The sequence below is a fragment of the Thalassophryne amazonica genome, chromosome 12 (assembly GCF_902500255.1).
Source record: "Thalassophryne amazonica chromosome 12, fThaAma1.1, whole genome shotgun sequence".
Lineage (NCBI taxonomy): Eukaryota > Metazoa > Chordata > Actinopteri > Batrachoidiformes > Batrachoididae > Thalassophryne > Thalassophryne amazonica.
Window position 1 is genome coordinate 50,996,961 of NC_047114.1, and position 23,529 is coordinate 51,020,489.

Genomic DNA, 23,529 nt, shown 5'->3' on the forward strand with positions numbered 1-23,529 from the left:
GTTCATATTTGTCTTCCTCCATTGTCCGTTCATTTACGCCCCCTGTTTGTGGGTCCGTGTCACCACACTTTCACAACACCACTGACAAAAATCTAGAATTAATGACATATATGCTGGCAAAATTCCATGAATTCCATGTTATACTGTTTGGCCAATCAAATTATTTCATTTAGGACTGTATTAAATTAGTTATTTTAGTTAATAAAATCAGTTACATAGTTGCAGATCTGTGTTGAGTTGCTTTATCAAAAAAAGTCAATTTCTGTAGATTGACCCCTGTAAAGAAAGCTGCTGTTCTTTTTCCTGAAAGACACACACACACTTTTCTGTTAAACACAACAGCCAGGCTCTTGTAAAACAGAACAACATTTATAGCTACATAGTTGTGCCAAATTTAAGTAAAAACAAACAAACAATGTAAGCATCACCACCACCAACCACAGCAAAGCAACCAAATGCAGCGCTATTTGCACTCTTGAATCCAAAATGGGCTGCCGCTTTTATGCAGCGTATCTAAATAAATTAACTGAAACAGCCAATTTTGTCGGTATTGAAGTTTTCCCCTTAAGTGTGTGTTAACTCCAGCGGGAGCCGATCCGTGTATGTGTGCGCCTTGGCGTGTGCGCGTTTGGAGTCCAAAGCGCAGATGGCCCCTTTTCACCCACCAGTCAGCTTCCTCAGCGGGGGCACAGATTCAACGTGTCACCTTTTATTTTATTTATTTATTTTGTCTTTTAAACTTATTTTATGTCAAAGACGACACTTGATGCTGCAGGGGTGAAAGGCGGACCCCTGCGCTGCAGCTGTAGAGGACTGTATCTCTTCCTGGTACAGTGCACCACTGCTTTCACCTCTGCAAACAGGCATTGTCCAATCAAATTTCTTCTACTTTTATACTGTAGTAACGAAGATGGTTCAGGGAAATGTATCGGAGTAAAAGTATACATTTTACTGAGGAAATGTTGTGAAACAAAAGTGAAAGTCACCAGAAATGTAAATAATTTAGTACAGATATGTCAAAACTGTACTTAAATACAGTAGTGAAGTATTTCTACTTTGTTACATTCCAACACTACCAGTAGATCAGCAATTTTTGAAATGCTCAGACCAGCCCATCTGGCAACAACAACCATGCCACGTTCAAAGTCACTTAAATCCCCTTTCTTCCCAATTCTGATGCTCTGGTTGAACAGCAGGTCATCTTCACCCCGTCTAGATGCCTAATTGTATTGAGTTGCTGCCATTTGACTGGCTGATTAGCTATTTGTGTTAACAAGTATTTGAGGAGGTGTACCTAATAAATTGACCAGTGAGTGTATATATCATATAGTTGATTCACAACCTCAGATGACATTCATACATGATTCTAATCCAATTACATGATTTCAGCTAATCTGATTGGTTAATCATATGAGATTTCAGACTGCATAATATTGGGGTAATGGTGGCAAAATATTTGACCGTTTCACATTTGGATGTATTACTCCGCTCCCTGACCAGTGTTCTGATGAGATGTCATTCCTGTCGAATGCCATACCTGTCCTCCACGCAACTGCGCAGTATTGTCGGGACACGGAACTGTCGATTTATGCGACGACACGCACAATTCGACAGAACACCAGCCTCTTGCGCTGCTAGCTGTTGGCGCTGTTAGCTGAGAGTGAGAGAAAGTCGTGTACCACCACTACCGCTGAAATGGGTGAATTTAAGATACCTTACAAAAGTACTGATGTAGATTCTGATACAGAATTACCATTTCACATTTGATGCGCCCTGACCGCTGTTGGAGCGATGCTGCCTCGGCTCAAAGGTAAGCCTCGCCAACCAAATTACCTACAGAAAAATAAACTGCAAATGATGGAATTGGATTACAATTGGAATAATCCCCTTGTGTCTGATGATTTGTGGACGTTCATGCTGTTATACCGACTCCGCTAACGCATCGCCGCTAAGCTCTATTTGCAGCTGTATAACCAGCATGAGCATCTGCAAATCAACAGACACAACAGGGTTATTCCCTAAGTATAAAGCACTATATTCGATGCGTGTACACTCATCACCGGTTCCAAGTGCTGCAGCAACAGCAGCTGTTAAAATCCCCTCTACACTTTTCCAACCATCTCCTTACAACTCAAGGTTCAGTGTGTTGGCGGGATAGACTGTTCCCATGTTTATCTAAATGCTGAGGCTTGATCTCCCAGGATACTTTGAGAGATCTTTAAGAGAACAGCAGCAGAACTTCACAGCGTAGCCACGTGACACAAAGTGCTGAGTGACTTCACAGGCTTCTGCACTGAACTATCACCATGCAACTTTCTTTCACTCTGTCATTTCTGTATCTCCCTCAAACACACACAAACATGCAGACGTCTCTCACCCACAGTGGCTGCAGTTGCGTCAGTGAATTAGCATGCCGTTCCGCGTTATTAAACATGACACTCGGCCCAGATAATGGAGCCTTTCTTCATCTCAATTTGGAAGGCTAATCTTATTGCTTTGATTAGCAGCAGGTTCATCTGCATATCAAGGCCTCCCCTCCTTTAATTCCTCCACCACAAATCCCCTCTTTAGAGCTGCAGATAAAAGGAATCTATCTATATGTATCGTTCTTTAGAATCTTTTCTTCCTCCTCCCCTTTCTCCTCTCCTGTTTCTTGTTCATATTCTTGCATTTTTCTTGTTTTCTTGCGTATCTTTTTCTTTCCATCCTCAGATATGTAGAAACGTGTCGCATGAAGGAAAAGGCAAAAGGAGACGGGTGACTTCACCGAGAGTATCATGTGATTGTGCAATAGGTAATGACTAAAAAATCCTAGTTACACATTTCCCAGTCAGAGACAAAGAGTTTAAAAAAGAAAGAAAGGCATTGCTCATCGACGGTTGAAATTACAACCTGCTTTTAATGTGTGACCATAAAGTTTCGACACTGCCACTAAATTTTACCTTTCAACTCTTCCTTGGCCACGATTGGCTGTTTTCTTTGCTTTGGTTTGACTTTGAAAGACAATAATATTCTGCATGGCTGGACACAAAAATGACATGTTTGACATATTAACACATGTAGCATTGGCTACCAGACCAAGGTTTTGGAAATGAAACAAACTGACAAATAACCTTATTTCAAGCTATGTGTCACTTCAAAATCACATACAGTAGTGTTCAGAATAATAGTAGTGCTATGTGACTAAAAAGATCCAGGTTTTGAGTATATGTCTTATTGTTACATGGGAAACAAGGTACCAGTAGATTCAGCAGATTCTCACAAATCCAACAAGACCAAGCATTCATGATATACACACTCTTAAGGCTATGAAACTGGGCTATTAGTAAAAAAAAGTAGAAAAGGGGGTGTTCACAATAATAGTAGTGTGTCATTCAGTCAGTGAGTTTGTCAATTTTGTGGAACAAACAGGTGTGAATCAGGTGTCCCCTATTTAAGGATGAAGCCAGCACCTGTTGAACATGCTTTTCTCTTTGAAAGCCTGAGGAAAATGGGACGTTCAAGACATTGTTCAGAAGAACAGTGCAGTTTGATTAAAAAGTTGATTGGAGAGGGGAAAACTTATACGCAGGTGCAAAAAATTATAGGCTGTTCATCTACAATGATCTCCAATGCTTTAAAATGGACAAAAAAAAAAACAGAGGCGCATGGAAGAAAATGGAAAACAACCATTAAAATGGATAGAAGAATAACCAGAATGGCAAAGGCTCACTCATTGATCAGCTCCAGGATGATCAGAGACAGTCTGGAGTTACCTGTAAGTGCTGTGACAGTTAGAAGACGCCTGTATGAAGCTAATTTATTTGCAAGAATCCCCTGTAAAGTCCCTGTGTTAAATAAAAGACATGTGCAGAAGAGGTTACAATTTGCCAAAGAACACATCAAAGTTCAAAGTTCAAAAGGTTTATTGTCATATGTACAGTAAGAAACGTATTTCCCTGTACAATGAAATTCTCTTCTTTGCTGCTCTCACCGGGTGTCTATAATAATAGTCAAAATAGGCATTAAAAAAAAAACAATGAAAATAATGTGCAAATAGCAAGATTCAAGTATTAACAGTTAACAGTAAGGTAACAGTAAGGTGCAGTAATAGTGTAAAGTGACCCCAGGGGGTCTGCTCAGTCCTTAGCAGCATTCAGCAGTCTGATGGCAGTGGGGTAGAAAGAGTTTTTGAAGCGGGTGGTTTTGCATTTCACACTCCTGAATCTCCGTCCTGAAGGCAGCAGTGTGAACAGTCCGTGTTGGGAATGTGTAGGGTCTTTTATGATGGCGGCAGCTCTGTTGTGGACTCTCCGATGGTAGATGCTCTGCAGAGATGGTAGTGGCGTCCTCGTGATCTTTGATGCGGTCTTCACTACTCTCTGCAGGCGTTTGCGGTCATTCACCGTTGAGCTGCCATACCACGCAGTAATCGAGGTGGTGAGAATGGACTCAATAATGCAGCTGTAGAAGTTGCTGAGAATCTTGGGTGACATGTCAAATTTCCTCAGCCTCCTCAGGAAGTACAGCCGCTGCTGAGCCTTCTTTACCACCTGTGTGATGTTGAGTGTCCAAGTGAGGTCACTACTGATGTGGACCCCCAGATATTTAAAGCTGCTCACTCTCTCCACCTCGCGGCCTTGGATAGACAGTGGCTGATGAGGTTCCCTCTCCCTCCTCATGTCCACTATCATTTCCTTGGTTTTATCTGTGTTCAGGGTGAGGTTGCTGACTCCACACCATGTCACCAGGCCTTCCACCTCCCTCCTGTAAGCTGCTTCGTCTCCGCCGGTGATGCGTCCAATCACAGCAGTGTCGTCAGCAAACTTTATGATGGTGTTATCGGGGTGAGAGGCGGCACAGTCGTAGGTGAAGAGGGTGTAGAGAATAGGGCTGAGGACGCAGCCCTGCGGGGTACCGATGTTGGTGGTGATGCTGGCTGAGGTCCTATTCCCAATTTTGACAGACTGTGGTCTGCCAGTCAGAAAGTCCAGGAGCCAGTCACAGAGGGTGGGATGGAGTCCAAGGGCAGACAGTTTGTAGGTGAGTTTGTGAGGGATGACCGTGTTGAAAGCAGAGCTGTAGTCAATGAAGAGTACTCTGATGTAAGAGTCTTTATTTTCCAGGTGGGAGAGGGAGGCGTGCAGGGCGGCGGCAATGCAGGGCGGCGGCAACTGGCCTAAAGAGAAATGGAGGAATATTTTGTGGACTGATGAGAGTAAAATTGTTCTTTTTGGGTCCAAGGGCCACAGACAGTTTGTGAGACGACCCCCAAACTCTGAATTCAAGCCACAGTTCACAGTGAAGACAGTGAAACATGGTGGTGCAAGCATCATGATATGGGCATGTTTCTCCTACTATGGTGTTGGGCCTATATATCGCATACCAGGTATCATGGATCAGTTTGGATATGTCAAAATACTTGAAGAGGTCATGTTGCCTTATGCTGAAGAGGACATGCCCTTGAAATGGGTGTTTCAACAAGACAATGACCCCAAGCACACTAGTAAATGAGCAAAGTCTTGGTTCCAAACCAACAAAATTAATGTTTTGGAGTGGCCTGCCCAATCCCTGGACCTAAATCCAATTGAGAACTTGTGGGGTGACATCAAGAAAGCTGTTTCTGAAGCAAAACCAAGAAATGTGAATGAATTGTGGAATGTTGTTAAAGAATCTTGGAGTGGAATAACAGCTGAAAGGTGCCACAAGTTGGTTGACTCCATGCCTCGCAGATGTGAAGAAACCATGAAAAACTGTGGTTATACAACTAAATACTAGTTTAGTGATTCACAGGATTGCTAAAAAAGCAGTTTGAACATAATAGTTTTGAGTTTGTAGCGTCAACAGCAGATGCTACAATTATTGTGAACGCCCCCTTTTCTACTTTTTTTTACTAATAGCCCAATTTCATAGCCTTAAGAGTGTGCATATCATGAATGCTTGGTCTTGTTGGATTTGTGAGAATCTACTGAATCTACTGGTACCTTGTTTCCCATGTAACAATAAGAAATATACTCAAAACCTGGATTAATCTTTTTAGTCACATAGCACTACTATTATTCTGCACACTACTGTATATGTTCATAGAAGCAAAGAAAAATTGTCTGCTTCAATAGGGCAGCGCAGCCTCGTTTGAACCCCTACGTGATATCGCGGGATTTGACCTCTTCTGGGGACAGGCATTGTCATTGCGCAACACAAACACAGCATCACTTCACACGGAAAGATGATGTACTGTTTTTCCTTTTCAGCTGCAATCAACGAAGCAGTCGCGAAAAGATAAGGTTTTTTTCGGTTCCCACTGGAGAAGGGAAGACGAGGCAAATGGAAGAGGTCGTGTCGGTAAGTGTTAGCCCACACACCTAGCCAGAGCAGATGTGTTTTCTCAGAGCCGGCCCAAGGCATACGCCAACTACGCAGTCGCTTAGGGCCTCCACACCACCAGGGGGCCCCGAGAGCACCGAGATGTTATAATTAAAATTATATTGAATAATTTAAATGAAATTGTATTACACCCGAAAAAAATAAATTCATTTTGACAAAATACCAATACTAGGTTAATTGATGCCTCCTGTTGGCTGCTGCCACCGTTTGGCAAATTTAGATGCACCGCTTGGGTCAGGTGGTCAATGACTAATCATGAGGAACAAGTGAGTGCAAGTCAGGTCTCAGAAAAGAAATTATCCCTCTGGAGCGGAGAAAAGAAAAAAGAAGTTGGAACACGAGAAAAAACAAGACAAAGGTAGGTTTGCATGTCCAATATTACAATTTTTGTTGTCATTATTTGCAAAATGCTCCGTTCGTTTAGTGTAGTGCTTTAGGTGTCTTAAAGTCAGAGGCGATTGCTCTAAGACTGCAAGGGAAGCTCAGCTTCCCCTAAAATGTCAAAAAATAAGTGATCAAATATATCCTGTTGTGTGTACGTGTCATTGACTAAATATGCGCTACAACGCGCTCAGCTTTTGTTCAGAATCAGCTTCTTATCACTGGTAACGACGCTGCTTTCCTCTCACTCAAACCCGCAGCTTCACAATGCTTTAAAGGTCCACAGAGTTCAATAGCGACACAAAGCATGCAGCGAAACGAGACGAGTCATTGGATAAATGCTGGGCTTTGTCCCGCCCATCGGACGCTCAGCGTGTCTGGGGTCTATGGGGCAGTGGGCTGGCCTCGGCTGGCCTGGACGCTCAGATTCTGCATGATGATTGGATGATCTGTCTGAGGCTGAATCCCTTTGTGATTGACAGCGAAATGAGCGAATCAGCGATCTTTTGATGTAAACATCCGTTGGAGCATTTTCATTCTGTTCTGAGTTGAACCGGAGACTTTCCTAATCCTGTTAGCGGCATTTTTTTTTGTTTAAAAAAAAAAGCGACAAATCAAGCTTCTATTTCTGGTGTTTTTTGTTGTTGTTTTTTTTTTTTTTTGTAGCTGCTTGTGTTTGGAGACTGACTTCTATCACTCTTTCTGACTTCTATCGCAGTTTCTGTCCCTACCGAGCAGCGGGTGCTGCTGAGCTTCTCCACCGTCACAAAGCTCTCACAGGCGGACAAATTTCACACTAGCCTTGCGCCAGTTCCAGCTAGTGAGCTAGCTAGGTAGCAAGCTGCACATAATGGCAGACAATTTGAATGTTGTGGACCGGATTTTGGCGAAGCCATTTGATAGTCTTCCTTACGAAGAAAAACTTAGAGTTAAACAGCAGGGCAGATCAACTCCTCAGATTAATTTGGTGCAAAAAGTGGGGAAAAGTAGCTCAGCTCTCAGTGGTTTGCAGGCCAAAGTTAAAGCAGTAGCCCACAGTACAATGTTTGTGCATTGCTATGCACACACGTTGTTATGTTGTGGATTTCTATGTTCATTTTGGAGATTATTTAAGTATTGTATTATTTAAGTATTTAATTTTGATTACAACTTTATTTTTCTGTAAGATAATGTGAATGTCATTTGATTCTATTTTGTATTTGGATATTGAACATTTTGCACACCATTGCACATCTGAAAGAAATTTAACGTGTTTACTATAAATGCAGTCTCCTGCCTGCTGATGTTACTTTCAAATAGTTAAATTAATGAGCCATACTTATACATCACTCTGTATGTAGAAGTTAATTAAAACATATTTATGAGTTTGCTACCCCTTTAAGGTTAAAAACAAGAATGACACCTGTATGATGTAAGATAATTACAAATAATGCTAATGATTATGGGTACGTTACACACATAACAGTGTAGCCTATGGAATAATGAGGCACCTGGTGCTGAGGTGATGGTAGGGGGGCCCCCAAATGAAATTCTGCTTAAGGCCCCATAAAGGCTTGGGCCGGCCCTGTGTTTTCTCGCCTGCACAACCGCCTCGACATGTTTGAGTTCCGGGTCATGAACAAACCGCAACACATGTCCACTTTCTACCACATTTTCACATTTTCTTTGCATTTTCACTTTGTTTGCTGTGTAATTTGCCCAAAAAGTCAGAGAAAGTGCCCTGTTTCTGATGAGAACATATGAGGAATGTCCTTGGATGTAGGGTTATTGGATCAAATGCGTCAATGCCTCAAACGAGACTGTGCTGCCCAATTGCAGTCGTACAATAATGCTTTGCGCAGGGTTGTGACCATGTTATTTGAGATTATGAACTCAGAATCTTAACCAATCACAAAATCTTTTGGACAGTCCAGCTTCTCCTCTGCTAGAGCCCGACTGTGGAACTCACTCCCCACACATTTAAAACTGCAGACTGATATGACCACCTTTAATAGGTGTGTGAAACTGTGGCTAAAATCAGGACAGAACTGTGCACATGGTGATGTATAAAATGAAATGTATCATATATACTAGTAGGTGCAAATGTGTAAATTTTGTATTGTGTTAATTCTAAATGCCCTCTATAGACAGGTGTTGAAAATTAGCATATTTTGCTGTAACACTTAAAACATTGCATCTGGTTTGTCCAATGTGAATGTTATGTCCATATTAAATAGAATAAAATAAAATAATAATAGCTATTGATCTCAATTAGTAGATTTCTTTGTGGAAAGGATGTCTTTTATAGACCCGATTCACAATGTAGACCGTCTTAAGATTGAGGTTGGCAATCTCACTCACATTCGATTTTATTCAGATTGCTATTTTTTCAGATAGTGTACAGACATGTTTTTCAAGTCAGGCTCATCTTACACACGTGTCCAAACTCAGTCCGGCTCAAGCTGAATTCTTCCACTTCTTGCATTGTGGTCCATCACCTATTTGTATTTTTCCTTGAGGTTCTGTATCTTGCAACAGCACTGGCTTGCTGTCTTCTTGTACCCATGCTTTGCGAGCACGGCAGTGATGTCCTCGAATACGTTCTGATTTTGATACATTCTGCCCAACTTATTTTGTATTTTGTACTATCTGTATTATTTTGAGGCCATCACCAAGTACTACCAAAGACGAACAAGATGCTATACAAAGGTTAGACAAGTAAACTTCAGAATTTTGGTGAGAGTTTGCACACAACCCAAATGCTAACCCAGTGAATCCAGAAGTATGACTTCATGATCCCGAGCTAGCTGGTGTCAAGCCATATTTGTGTTCAGACCTCAGCAAATTGGGCTCAAATCTGTGTAAACCCACCTCTCGGAGATGAAAAGAATCCAGCTTAAATCCAAATAGTGCTGTTAAGATTCGGGGGGGATGGGGGGGAGCAAACCAGGTTCTATATGTATCTTACTTGACCATCTCAGAATTCAGGCTCCAGTGTTGCCGCTTGGTTAATACCTAAAAGTTGAGGAAAAGTTGAAGTATAGTACAGTCGAATAACTGCAATTTGAAAATGCAACATGAAGAATATTTTTCTAACTTGATTCCAACTTCAGGGTTTCCTCAAGTTTGGGTGCTTTCTTTTGTTGTATGTCCAATCAAATGATCCTCACCCCAACACACACACACCCCTCCCTTGGGAAGATACAGTTAAGTCCAAAAGTATTTGGTCACTTGGTATGTCACATTTTAGAACTACAAAAATAAAAATGTATAAAATTATCATCCTTAAACTCAAACTCAAATCAGTTCTCTACAGCTTGATATACATTAATTAAAAATACAAAAGCCAATATGATTGGGTGCATAAGTAATGGAACGCTTTAATACCTGTAAATAATCAGTTTTATTGCCAGTTTTCTTCAGACAAGTCAGGGGATGGATACATGTACATTTCCAAGTCACTGAATATGTCTTGGACTTTATTTACATCAGTTATGAAGAGGTAAATCTGTGTAGCGTTCTCAAAAACTGAGTCACTGTGCAAGAAGGAAAGCAGTGAGGAAAGCCACCAAGACACCCAGCCAACCCAGAAGAAGTTATAGGCTTTTGTGGCTGTGATTGGAGGTATAGTGCATCGTGCATGTTTTGTATTTTGTATCCCCAGCTTTGATACAGCACAGTGGCTTGGTGGTTAGCACTGTTACGTCACAGCAAAAAGGTCATGGGTTCAATTCCCACCTGTGGCCTTTCTGTGTGGAGTTTGCATGTTTTCCTTGTGTTTGCGTGGGTTCTGTCTGGGTGCTCCGGCTTCCTCCCACATCCAAAGACATGCAGGTTAGGTGAAGTGGAAACTTTAACTTGTCCGCAGGTGTGAGTGTGTTTGTTTGAATATATGTGGCCCTGCAATGGACTGGCGTCCTGTCCGGGGGTCTTCTCGGCCTCACGCCCTATGACTGCTAGGATAGGCTCCAACGCCCCCATGACCCTTAACTGGAGTAAGCAGTTGGAGATGAGTGACTGAGTTATACAGCTTCATGATGAAGTGGTGTAGAGGAGGATTTTCTTTCACCAAAACATCAAATCTAGACTTGTATCTCAGATGTACCTTCTGGCAAATTGTAGCTGAACTTTCAGGTCTTCTGTTTTAAGAACATGATCCTCTATACCGCTTTGTCATGAAGCTGTCATCGCTGTTTTCCTTCTTGCACAGTCAGTTTTTGAGAGCTAGCTACTCCATACAGATGGATCACAGAGTGCCACATGTTTGTATTTCTTTGTTAACTGATGTAAATAAAGTCCAAGACATATTCAGTGACTTGGAAATGTTCATTATCCATCCCCTGGCTTGTCTATGGAAGTGTACTGCATTCACTGGATTAAAAAAATTAGGCTGCTGATCTCATAATTATGAGAAAGATTACGGGAATTACGAGATCAGGATCTCGTAATTACAAGAAAAGATCTCATAAATACGAGATCCTGAACTCGTAATTATGAGAAAAGATCTCGTAATTACGAGTTCAGGGTCAAGAGAATTCCTGAGTCATAATCAAAAATTGGCAAATTTGTAATGCCGACACTGCACTGTGATTGCACACCACGCGCACACACAGTGTGGATTTTCCCCTGAACTGTTCCTGGATGAATGAAACTCCTCCAGTGAGGCAGGGCACCCAGATTGACATGCGTCCAGCTGGGAGTGAGCCCCGCTTTGTCCCTCTTTTCTCATAATTATGAGCTCTTTTCTCATAATTATGAGATAAGCAGTCAAATTTTTTTTTAACCAGTGAATGCAATACGCTTCCATACTTGTCTGAAGAAAACTGTCAATAAAACTGATTTACAGGTATTATACCAAAGTGACCCACTACTTATGCAACCCATCATCTTGGCTTTAATATTTTTAATTAATTTATATCACTGTCGAGATTTACTTTGAGTTTAAGGAAGATAATCTTGGATTATTTTTTGTAGTTTTTGTATTTTTTGTGTTTAAAATGGCATGAACAAATTCAAATGTGTGAAATACCAAGTGGCCAAATACTTTTGAACTGAGCATATGTAATACCTCGTCAGTGATAATTCCGTTGTGAGATCACAACACTTGTCTGTTTGGCAAATAATGCACATTGGAAGAACTTAAGACAGAGGAAAAACATGCTGGAACAATTTGAGCCCATTGTCATGTCACAAAGCACAACACAAACAGCTGGTGTGAAAAGTATAAGCTATTACAGCGGAGGATACCATGTAGATATGAATAGCGTGGCCTCTTAACTGCATTTGTGCACTTCAAAATAGTGACCTTGTGTGTGAGCGTGCAGAGAGAGAGCTCGTGGGTGTCTTTTATAGGACGTTACCTAATATGATGTTTTATGTATCTATAAAGCACTTCAAGGCCATGCTGACTTTTCATGGTGCAGAAACACGATCAGTGCTTTGGAAAAATGGCTATATTGTGTAAAGTTAAGTGCATCATAAAAAGCTTTCACCTATTCACAGTTTTTGAATAGTTTTCAACAGTTAATTAAAGCCCGAGGTGCTTCAACCACATCGGCGTCTTAATGGACAATTCTCAGCCAGCAATGTGTGCAAGCAACATTATCCAGTAACTCTTTTATTCGAGTGGCTGCGATGTACTGTAGCCTTGTTGTTGCAAGCAAGTTTGACTTTGTGCCACCACACATCAACCGAAGTGTTTCCATCACCCAAGTGGACTGCAGACTGTCTTGTAGTTCGCTACAAACATGTATCATCATGAGTACAGAGATCATTCAACAGCGACAAATACAGGTGTGTTGAATTTATATATGCACAGAGTACATAGATTTGGGTTGATAATTAGGGTCATTCAAAGTTTCTTATTTTTTGCAGATCTTCCTCCAGAAATTTTGTGTATTTTATATTCATTACAGTTTTATTGTTCTTAATACAATAAAAATAAAGCAGTCTATCCCGATCAGGTGGCACAGCGGTTAGAGACAGTCTCCTACAGAGCCATTGACTCGGGTTCGGGAATCGAAAAAGTAGAAAAGGGGGTGTTCACAATAATAGTAGTATCTGCTGTTGACGCTACAAACTCAAAACTATTATGTTCAAACTGCTTTTTTAGCAATCCTGTGAATCACTAAACTAGTATCTAGTTGTATAACCACAGTTTTTCATGATTTCTTCACATCTGCGAGGCATTAATTTTGTTGGTTTGGAACCAAGATTTTGCTCATTTACTAGTGTGCTTGGGGTCATTGTCTTGTTGAAACACCCATTTCAAGGGCATGTCCTCTTCAGCAACATGACCTCTTCAAGTATTTTGACATATCCAAACTGATCCATTATACCTGGTATGCGATATATAGGCCCAACACCATAGTAGGAGAAACATGCCCATATCATGATGCTTGCACCACCATGTTTCACTGTCTTCACTGTGAACTGTGGCTTGAATTCAGAGTTTGGGGGTCGTCTCACAAAATGTCTGCGGCCCTTGGAACCAAAAAGAACAATTTTACTCTCATCAGTCCACAAAATATTCCTCCATTTCTCTTTAGGCCAGTTGATGTGTTCTTTGGCAGATTGTAACCTCTTCTGCATGTCTTTTATTTAACAGAGGGACTTTGTAGGGGATTCTTGCAAATAAATTAGCTTCACACAGGTGTCTTTTAACTGTCACAGCACTTACAGGTAACTCCAGACTGTCTTTGATCATCCTGGAGCTGATCAATGGGTGAGCCTTTGCCATTCTGGTTATTCTTCTATCCATTTTGATGGTTGTTTTCCGTTTTCTTCCATGCGTCTCTGTTTTTTTTTTGTTTGTTTTTTGTCCATTTTAAAGCATTGGAGATCATTGTAGATGAACAGCCTATAATTTTGTGCACCTGCATATATGTTTTCTCCTCTCCAATCAACGTTTTAATCAAACTACGCTGTTCTTCTGAATAATGTCTTGAACGTCCCATTTTCCTCAGGCTTTCAAAGAGAAAAGCATGTTCAACAGATGCTGGCTTCATCCTTAAATAGGGGCCACCTGATTCACACCTGTTTGTTCCACAAAATTGACGAACTCACTGCCTGAATGCCACACTACTATTATTGTGAACACCCCCTTTTCTACTTTTTTTTACTAATAGCCCGATTTCATAGCCTTAAGAGTGTGCATATCATGAATGCTTGGTCTTGTTGGATTTGTGAGAATCTACTGAATCTACTAGTACCTTGTTTCCCATGTAACAATAATAAATATACTCAAAACCTGGATTAATCTTTTTAGTCACATAGCACTACTATTATTCTGAACACTACTGTATTGGAAATCTGATAAATGTCCCCCAATTTCCTCGTGGCTTAAAGACATGATGTGTTTTCTGAAACTCTAAAAAATTAAATATACTTTACGAGGATGTACACAAAGGTTTTTTCTCAAATTTGGAGGTTTTGGAAGTGTCTTAAAATGAACTTTTTGCTGTTTTCATGGCTAGTTTTCATGCTCTGTTTTCATGCTCTGTCCTAACATACATCATGGGGACTGCCCATTTGGAACGTACGTGAATGCACATTGTTATTTAAGTGTCAAGACATATCAGTGCAAACCAGGACACAAGCTGTAAAGTGTTCGACTGATGCTCCTGATGCTCTGTTTTGCAGGCATATCATAAAGTCAACCAACCAAATTGTCATTTATAACCCCCTTTAACATCATATCATCCACGAACAACATTACCAGCCTTTAACACTACCAAACAAGTGATCACCTGAAATCTACAAGGAAAGAGGAACAGAGGATGGCTCATGCAACAAGGTGAAGTCCAGAGTGAAAAGATGTTCCTACTGGCTTAGCCAATGGGGAATTCCCCTTTGGCTGACCTGGTAAAGCCTTGGTCTTCTGTGCAAGGGAACTGATGTTCGAACCCCACCATGACTACAAAGAGATGCGATCCAGTCACACCCAGAACCATGAACGCAGAAATTTTGAAGATGACACCAAAAGAATGGGGTACACTTGGAACCAACTGCAGTGGAAAGCCCAGGACTGGATGTTTGTAGATCCCTTGTTCGTGGCTTATGCCCTAGTCGGGGTAGCAGATGAAGATGATGATGATCCACTTTAACACAAGCAACTGAATTTACCCTAGATGGACTCCAATTAAGTTGTAGAAACATCTCAAGGATGATCAGTGAATACATGATGCACCTAAGCTCAATTGTAAGCTTCATGGAAAAGTCTGTCAGTACATATGTACATGTGATTTCTTATCTTTAATAAATTTGCAGAAATTTCAAAAATACTTTTTTCATGTTGTCATTATGGGGTGTTGTGAGTAGAATTTTGAGGGGGAAAATGAATTCACTCCGTTTTGGAATAAACCTGCAAAATGTGGAAAAAGTGCAGTGCTTTGAATATTTTCCAGATGCATTCTGTTTGTGTTCACTTCAGCTTCATGGTCCTCTTAAGTGCCACTGCACATTGCACAAAGTGTATGTGTGTCTTAAAATGACCTTTTTGCTGTTTTCATGGCTAAATTTACAAATAATAATATAACAATAATAAGTTGAACGTACATACTAGCTTGTAAATGATGCTCCATTGAAACTCTGTGTGCAAAGTGAACATATCCAAAGTATATTCTCGGACTCTGTTCAACAAGATAAGTATCTGCAACCCATTCACATCTGAATCTGCTATAAAGTCACATAAAACAGATCATCATCAGGTTTCATCATATCTGGTGCTGTTTAGATGATAGTCTCTGAGCAAGGAACTCTGATATTTACTTTCTACAAGCTGCAACTTTTATGTTTTAGAGATAACAAACTACTTTGAATAGACAGGAAAATGCAGCTCTCTATTTGATTTTGTAACCCACAGCAGTAAAATTCTAGGGTTCAACCATAAAGCCATTGCTGCAGAGTTCGTTGACCTAGTGGTTGTCCACTAGTTCACCCTGATGAGCAGTCAGCGTTTTACTCACTGCTTGGGAACTCAATAAATGTTCCTTGCCGACTTACGCGGGTTATTGCCCTGTCCCTCTTCGCCTATTGCAGTCATCATATTCAGTTGTAATTGCACCCTCGCGTCATCCCATGCAGATGAGGGAGGAGAACTCGGCGGTGAGAGGTTTACGGTATATAAGCAGGGAGAGTCAGAGTCCCAGTACCTTGTTCTTCCCTTAGCTTGCCACAGCAGCTGTGCTTGCACTCCTCCACCCACAACAAATCCACTTATAAAAATGGCTTTTGCTGGAAGGTGGGAAACTGAAACCCAGGAGGGATATGAAGAATTCTGCAAGCTGATTGGTGAGAACTCTTGATACAGTCTGAAGCCTTTTTGGGATCCAAGGATGAGTAGATGTTACATTTCTACCAACTCTGATCTTGAATAAGGCTATAAAAATGTAACACTCCTCCAACTGTCCTACTTCAGGTATCCCTGATGAGATTATTGAGAAGGGCCGTGACTACAAGATAATCACAGAGGTGACCCAGGATGGTGATAACTTCTCCTGGACCCAATATTACCCCGCCAACGCCAAGGTCACCAATACATTCATAATCGGCAAAGAATGTGACATGCAAACCATTGGGGGAAAGAAATTCAAGGTAGGAATTAATGAAGTTCTTCTGAAAGTGATGCGTTATCAAAGTCACAAACACTAAAGATGCAGGTCAGTGTCATAGCTGTCACTCCGAAATTTTTTTTTACCTTAAAGCTGAGTTCATTTTGGGGAAAAATGTAATTATTTCACATCTTTGAAAATAACATGTAAAAATCTGTTGATATATTTATATAATATAATGCAGGTTCTTTTATCCAACTACAAATCAGTTTTCCATCAGTTTTGTTTTCTTTTATTGTTCAGAATAAGAATAAGCCAATAATGCATGAAAGGTGAGGACAGAAAGCAAAGAATGTAAGACTGTTTGCTGGGATTTTGTTTTCCTTGTCTTATTCTCATCTGCATGCTTCCAGGCCACAGTGAATATGGAGGGAGGCAAGCTGACCACAGTGTTCCCCAACTACGAACACATCGTTGAGATCATCGGAGGTAAACTTGTTGAGGTAAACTGTCAGTCACTGTGAAATACTTCTTATAATCATCAATTTACTTGTACAGCACGTTCCATCAAGTGCTACAAAACACTTACCAACCTCAAGAGAGAGACAATAGCACAAAGGAAAACATTCGCAATTAAAATAAGATCACATGAAAGATCACACAGCATTAAAAACAAGCAGGACCATTAAAATCGACAATGATGTTACACAATAAAACTCGCATATAATTAATTTTGGTGAGCCAGCGAATTTTGTCTGTCATAATCGAAATCCATTACGTGTATAAAATGGACAAAATCTGTTATATGTATGTCACAGATTAGTTACAGAAAGGAGGCTCCAAATAGTCTACACGGAATCCCCAGCACCCATTAGGCTTTCCTTGATTAACTACTTGACCCTGAATACCTGCCTCATTTAATGACGGGCTCAAAACGTCTTCTGAAAAATTAAACGCTTGCCTTAAATAAGCGCCAGGCATTAAGTGCATTAAAAAGATTGCATTTAGTCGAGTCACTCTTTTTTCTAAGTCTGCTGCAGTGTAGTAAAATCCTAAAACCTGATTTATGCTTCTCCAGCTCCATAACTCCGTGGTCATGCAATGACATTGATGTACGTGTGACTCTTAAAAATTATCCGTCACATCTTATTGCAATTTACTGCAGGAACAGTGGGTTTTTCTGGATTAATTTGGCCCTCAATGAGCTCCACTTCTTTATATAATGATAAAACTTTAAACCAGTGTTATGGTACGTGTAATTTTCCTCCATGAATTGAGGGTCATTTCAGCATCTTTTGCTGACTCCATGTTGTAAAGTTGGTCATATTTGCAGACTTCTGCCAAACGTATGTGATCCATGATTGAAATGTAATCAGCGGGCGCACTGCAAAAACTACTAAAATATGACGGGAGAGGCAGGAGTGAAAAAGTAAAAGTGACTAATCACCAGTGTTGCCACAGTTACTTTGAAAAAGTAATCCAGTTATTGATTACTGATTACTCCTTGAAAAAGTAACTTAGTTACTTTACTGATTACTCAATTGGAAAAGTAACTAAGTTAGATTACTAGTTACTTTTTTAGTTACTTTCCCCAGCTGCCGACAACAACCCTCTGCCACTTCAAAATGACAATGATACCTGTTTTGCCAAAACTTACTTTATAGTCACCCTTTCTTGACTTCAATGAAAATAAATACTTGTTTTATAAAAAGTAAAATAAAGACCTCTTTCTTGACCTCATATTTAACTGTTGACAGCACTGTAACAGTAAAACTTGCAATTTCTAACCTACATTGTTTATAAATGTAACTATTAAATTCTTTCTAAGATTTTTCTAACATTTAAATTCTCTCTAAACATTTTACTTGTCGAAATTATTATTATTTTAAGTAGTATTAGTAGTTATAGTAAAAAAAAAAATGGCTTCAAAACTGGACCTTTAATCTAATCTAGGGGTGTTGTGGGGGGGGGGCACATCCCTGCCCCACGCCCCCATTCCATCTGGATTCGCCCCTGCTTTGGCGTTTGAGCACAAAGAATGGATATCATTTATTTATGCAGAAAACATGACCAGTTTTACAGGTAAGAAAGTTTTATTGCGTTTTCACATCATATGGTCCTCAGAAAGAGAGTTTAGGCACATCTGAGAGGAAAATAGTGTTAGTTGTTGACACGGAGGATCATCTGTTTTTAGCAGCAGATACGGAGCAGCTCAGATCAGAATTCTAAATAAAGGAGAAAAAAAGCATACAATGTCTTTGTAAAGCTCAGTGCAGGTGTGCTGTTGTCACTGTGCTTTAATAGGTGAGGACGAGTCGTAGCTGCTGCAGAAAACCGCGGATGAAAAGCTCACAGCTCGCTTAAAGTGGGCAGTGCAGTCGAACCCCGACCCCCTGCCCATGGACCAAGTTTAATGCTGCTATTGACCCACAATGCAAAAATAATAGTAACACACAGTGACTTGGAGAAGTAACTTTAATCTGATTACTGATTTGGAAAGATTAACGCGTTAGATTACTCGTTAATAAAAAAAGTGGTTATCACTTTTCCATCTGCATGAGACACTGAAAGCGCTTTACACATCAAATGCCGCACATTCACCCCAATGTCAGGCTGCTACCATGCAAGGTGCCCACTACACACCGGAAGCAACTAGGGGATTAAGGACTTTGCCCAAGGGCCCTCAGTGATTTTCCGGTCAGGCTGGGATTTGAACCAAGGATCTCCTGGTCTGAAGCCCAATGCTTTAACCACAAGACAGACCATCACCTCCCCCAATCCACATCAATACTTTTGTACCATAGCTTAAATTCACCCATTTTGGTGGTGGTGGTGGCGGCGGCACGTGACTTTCTCTCACTCTGAGCTAACAGCGCTAACAACTAGCACAGCGCACAGCCGGTGTTCTGATGAATTGTGCATCTTGACAGTTCTGCATCCCGACAATACTGCACATGTGCTGTTGCGCGCAGAGGACAGGAATGACATTCAACAGAACACCGGTCAGGGCGCGGAGTAATACATCTTTGGCCACTGTTCCACAGATATTATACACCTGATATGTCACACAATTAACCAATCATATTCGCTGAAAAAATGCAATTGATTACAATCAAGGAAAAATGGTACCCACTTTCCTTAAATGGGCTATATGCATGGAGAGATGTGATGTATTTCCGTTAAAAATTCTCAGATTGTTGTGTCATCCAAAAACTTTAATCAATTTACGTTTCTAGTTTGTTTTTTTGTTTTTTTGTCACTGTTCATATTTTATGGTTGTGTGTATCCGTCGTGATATTGATGAAGACCAAGTTTTCTTTCCAGAGGAGTGAGGATAGCACATCGAGCTATCACTGCTGTGTGCCCAAATGTACAGCTTCCGCGCGGTGTAACTCCGTTTTAGTTTTTTCTCTTTCCCGAAAGATGCTTAGCAGCAAAGGAAATGGGTCATAAATATTTGGAGGGATCATTTTGTAGTAACGAGTAACACCAGAGTCTGTTCTCTGCATTTTCTGCCTGCTGATGTGATCCAGCCATCAACCACACAGGTGCACCATTTGTTAAAAAAGAAGCGGTCCCCGTTCTTTTTGAGTGAAACAACTACTCCATTCCTGCCCCTCGTCCCGGTTTTTTGGAGCGAAGCAAAGTGAGCGACCAAACCCTCTCACTGATCACCTGGAGGAACCAGCGATGGAGGTAACTTTGCCTGACCACGGCTGCTGCTCTTCTGCGGCGCCAGCTGTAGTGGATCGGGCATAACGAGACCGCACCGGACATTCCGGTGCCATCACACGTAGAAAGTGGAACTAATGCATGCATATAGTCCATCGGCGAGAGTCAGCGTTGAACCTCTGTTACTGGCCACGTCCAGGCTGCTCTGTCCGGTACATGCGAGGGGTTTGTAAAGAAAATGCATTGTGATCCGACAGGATGGTTTTGTCCGATGTGAGCAAAAATCTGTTATACAAAATCTGTTATATATGGTGTTTATTACATGGAAAACCATACAAAAGCATTGGGACTTTTGCTTTTGTCCGGTGACTGCGAATATCCGGTTTTTACGATGACAGTTTAGGTGAGTTTTACTGCATACTTGTAACGATCACAAATGAGATATATATATATATATATATATATATATATATATATATGAGAGTGGCTATACGCCCGACCGTTGGTTCAATAAAGTAAATACGCGAGCATATACGCCCAACCATAACCGACCAATGAGCGCGCTTGTAAGCTCACTTCCGGTTTCAACGCGGGAGGGAAAAAATGGCGGATATTTTCTCGCCAGCTGCGGGAGGGTTCGCAGCCCACGGAGGAGCTGTGATCTAAAGCGGTTCTGTTTGGCTCATCACACCCAGGGAACAGTGTCAAACTAAAACCATCTTACAGCCAACAAGCAGCATTTTGTTCAAAAACTGTTTCGTCATCGTTAACAGGCTTCCATTCACAATGCTTATGAAGTTTGTCTGTTTTCATCCATTGCAGTGTTTTCATAGTAACAGTGCCATTAAATGTGTCAAACATACGCCGCAATAGAGCCTTAAAAAGTGGTGTAAAAAACGTAGTTTAGATGCACAAAATGTGTCAAATACACGATCACGGTTGGGCGAATAAGATAAGACATTATATTTATCTGCCCAACGGTTGTGCATGTAACGTTCAATGTATGACTTATCTGCCCAACGGTTGGGCGAATAAGGTAGGACAATATATTTATCTGCCCAATGGTTGGGCGTATAGCCTTATACTTGTCTGCTACCATGCATGATGGAAATTACAGTGTACCTCAAAATTTTACTCACCATAACAAACAGAACTAACCTTGGTGAATAACACACCTAGGCTTTAGAAAAGAAAGAGAAGGACAAACAAGCTCATTTCAAGCTATAATTAAACTTCAGTCACAAATTTATTGATAGCATAAAAGCAGCACCTGCGCCTAATTTCCATCATGCATGGTAACAGACAAGTAAGTATTATGGTATATTACATAGACCAAACAAACATGCTTTTCCCACTGATCTGGTCCATCAATGTAAACAAATCTTTAATGATTACCTGCAGTGTGTCAGTCTAAATTTGAAAACTTACACAATGATAACACTGATTGATTTAAAAGGATCAACCAAATGTGATAAGAAAACAATAAATTCAATAAAAGAGCTCAATGACTTTTATTGACCTTGAGGACACAGTGTAGACTTGCACATAAACAGCACAGATCACAACACTGCCATTCAAAATTTCATACATTAACAACAAATCCTTTTAGCCTGCTCCCACGTGTGCAGGAAGGCAATTTAAAGATGCTAATAATGGAGTAATGTAGTTGCACTGAATTTAATAGTATTTAACACTCTTTGAACTGAATTTGCGATCATTAGAAGCATTTGGGTTTGTGTATACATACAGCCATCACTAGAAAATTATTCTGCATGTGTCGTTTTTCTTGAGCCTACACTGGTACGACGTGCACAAAATGTACAAAAATTTGGGAACTAGAATATTACAGTTTGTACTTATTTATTTATATATTTTTTCTTTCTCTTTTCATGTCTGCAGACCTCCAAAACTGGGTCTGTAATGCTGAAAAGAACCAGCAAGAAGATCTAAAGCTTGAATGACCTTTGACATATGTAACAGTTTCAACCTCAGATCTACAACATCTGTACTCAATAAAGTAAAATTATAACTTCATTAAAAACTTGTCATGATCTATACCTTCTAGTATGTGTGCATCTGCACCTGTCTTGTCTGGTATATTTTATCATTATTATGGTAAGAATTTTGATGAATGGTGCAGCTTTAAAGTGTTGTGTCACTTGGAAATCTCATTTAATAATTTTATCACTATAGGTAATGTCATAATAGAGTTTTCTCAGCTCAAACATTAGAAGACATTACAGTGGTGCAGTGTTCTCATTTTAACTGCCATATTTTCCAGACTATAAGTTGTGCTTTTTTTTCCTCAACTTGTTTGTCTGGTCCAGTGACTCAAATTGTGATGTGACTTATATGCCAAAAAATAGTGCATTATCATCTCCAGCCACAAGATGGCACTCTCTACATGTGTGGCATGCTGCTCCTGTAAACTGAACTGAACAAGTTACTGTCTGATCCACACTCTGGCTCAGAAGGTGGTGGGAATGCACCAATCAGCGGGATCTCAACTGTCATTAAAAAACTAGATCTGAATGAGGAGGGTCTGCTTCATCTTAGAGAATGAGCTAAATTAATAAGTCATGTTCTCAAACTGAAAGATCACACTTTTGAATAGAGGGAAGAACCTTTGTACTACTCAGCATTTGACTTGCTTGCACTGTGCACAGCCAGAACTGCAATGAGGAGGTCAACTACCCTGAGGTAAGGCTAGCTACAACATTTGAAAAATGCATAATCAATTACAAAGTTTATTTATATTTAATGAGGTAAACATACACATTTAACTCTGCAATGACATTTTTGTCTGTTCATGCAATATCATTAATTAGCCCATTTTTGGACAGATGTGACAAATACTCCGATTCAACATATCATCCGGAAAATACAGTAAGGTAAAGAGAAGCCAGACTTTCTCTGGTGCTACTTAGTAGTTACTTAAAGACAAAGAATTATTTATCCATTAATTTTCCATTTAGAGATGTGGGAATGGACTGATTACCTACCTGGGAGGTTGAGGACACAAAGCAGTTCTGTGTTGTAGTTGTGGTGAAGCGCAACACCAGCGGATGCTCCCAAACCAAACTTGAGTTGACTTAATTTTCCATACCCACTTATTCCAATTCAATGTTATGGGGGAGCTGGAGCCTATCCCAAGCAGTCATAGGGCAAGAGGTGGGGTACACCCAGGACAGGATGCCAGTTCATCACAGGGCTACATATAGACAGACACATATATTTGCTCTCACTCACATCTATGGTCAACTCAGAGTCACCAGTGCACCTAATCTGAAGCTCTTTGGAAGTGGGAGGAAGCCAGAGCACACATGTCAACATGGAGAACATGGAAACTCCCTTGGTCCCTTCACAGAATAAGGTCACATCTTGAGCCTTCAGATACTTTTCTTTCTGACAAAGTTGCAGAATGTTTTGAAGTACCCTGTTATTACTCCATATATGGTAATTTCAAAATACAAGCTCCATTGAGCTCGACTGCTGAGAAAATCAGCAGCTAATAACTTTTAATGTCCCCCAAAGCAAATCCTTTGGAGAAATATGATTTAATAAGCACTTGAACCGAGGTTAG

General features: G+C 40.5%; 1 protein-coding gene across 1 annotated transcript; it reads left to right on the forward strand.

The window, feature by feature from the left end:
• Window positions 1-15,848: 15,848 nt before the first annotated feature.
• fabp6 (fatty acid binding protein 6, ileal (gastrotropin)) lies at window positions 15,849-21,987 on the forward strand. The gene is made up of 4 exons (XM_034183291.1): window positions 15,849-16,014; window positions 16,142-16,317; window positions 16,688-16,777; window positions 21,846-21,987. The coding sequence occupies exons 1-4, from the start codon at window positions 15,948-15,950 to the stop codon at window positions 21,894-21,896; spliced, it is 384 nt and encodes a 127-aa protein (XP_034039182.1). The 5' UTR covers window positions 15,849-15,947; the 3' UTR covers window positions 21,897-21,987.
• The last annotated feature ends 1,542 nt before the right edge of the window (window positions 21,988-23,529 follow it).